The sequence below is a fragment of the Thermothelomyces thermophilus genome, chromosome 6, assembly GCF_000226095.1.
Source record: "Thermothelomyces thermophilus ATCC 42464 chromosome 6, complete sequence".
Classification (NCBI taxonomy): domain Eukaryota; kingdom Fungi; phylum Ascomycota; class Sordariomycetes; order Sordariales; family Chaetomiaceae; genus Thermothelomyces; species Thermothelomyces thermophilus.
The window spans coordinates 524,659-525,957 of NC_016477.1; the positions used below are offsets into that span (position 1 = coordinate 524,659).

General features: G+C 41.4%; 1 protein-coding gene across 1 annotated transcript; it reads right to left on the reverse strand.

Annotated features, from left to right (window-relative positions):
- Positions 1-460: 460 nt before the first annotated feature.
- Positions 461-1,018, reverse strand: MYCTH_72978 (uncharacterized protein; the record flags this gene model as incomplete). The annotated part of the gene is made up of 3 exons (XM_003665778.1): positions 461-718; positions 829-874; positions 921-1,018. 3 exons carry the CDS (start codon positions 1,016-1,018, stop codon positions 662-664), a joined length of 201 nt encoding a protein of 66 aa, XP_003665826.1. The 3' UTR covers positions 461-661.
- Between the last annotated feature and the right edge of the window lie 281 nt (positions 1,019-1,299).

Consider the following 1,299-nt stretch of genomic DNA (forward strand, 5'->3'; position numbering starts at 1 on the left):
CGCCTAGAGAAGGGAGACAAAGTCTACCTAATTGTACAAAACTTATAAACCAAATGACCAAGCACGAAGCTAGACTTTAAAAAGGTCGGACCCTTTATTATCAAAGAACGAATTTCGACATCTAACTACTGACTATCGTTACCGTCATCTATGCGACTACAGACAGATGTTTTTTATATTTTGCTTCTCGAACTAGTACCGAAAAACGCTAAGGTTGCTACGTATATCGAAGCAGAAGATAAGGAAGAAGAATAGGACGTCGAAGAAATTCTGGATTTATATATTATTAATAGGGAACTATAATATCTGGTTAAATAGCTTGATTTTAGACTAGAAGACAACTTATAGGAACTAGTTAAGAATTTAAACTGCCTTAAAAAACTGGAATAGTTCTACCAGCAGAACCCGGATCGACCAAAGGAAAACCTGGGACAGAACCAAAGACGGCGCCCTAGTCAATAGCATCGACGGCATCATTAATCTATGACGAGGGTATAGTAGGCGTCTCTTGCTACTTAACCTCCTCTAACTTGTCTAAGGTCGACAGACCACGCGCCACCATATCGGCACCTTTCTCTACTAAAAACTCCTTCTGCTGACGAAGACGCCGGAGCCGTGCAAGCTTTTCGGACAACTCACGCTAGGCCTCTTCTAGACGGTATTAGGATTTATCTAGCTCAAGTTCGGCACGACGTTTAGCATCTTTGATACGACGCTGCTTCTAAAGAATGCGATCCACTAGAACGAATATTAGGAATCACAGTAAAAAAAAAAAAAAAAAAAAAAAAAAAAGAGAGGAGACAAGCTTATAGGAAGAAAGCGGGATACTAGAGCTATCGTAAGAACGACCTCAACAAATATAGACCTTATAACACTTTATATGCGTGATCATTTTACAGACAAGGCCTTATAACGCGTACCAAGAGCAAGGCATAACAACAAAACTGTTCTTAGCGATGTTCTGAGCAAGGGAAGCATGGTAATATGTAGAATGCGACTTCCGTTTCTCTATTGGCATTTTGTCAGCATGGTGACCACGATATAGAAACAGGGAGAATATAGTACTTACAAGCGAAGGGTTATTAGCGCTATTTGAAATGACCTAAGAGGGCTTTCGGGTTGAAAGCCTTAAAGGAGGGGCATCGTGTCATAGATAAGCATATAGGCAGCCTAGCAGGCTGCAGCTAGGACACGGGACATTCCGACAGCCAATCACTCGACGGACCAATCAGAAGATTATCACCGCCAAGACTAAGGTCTTCACTAGTGATAATAACATGTCACCGTCGACAACGTAGA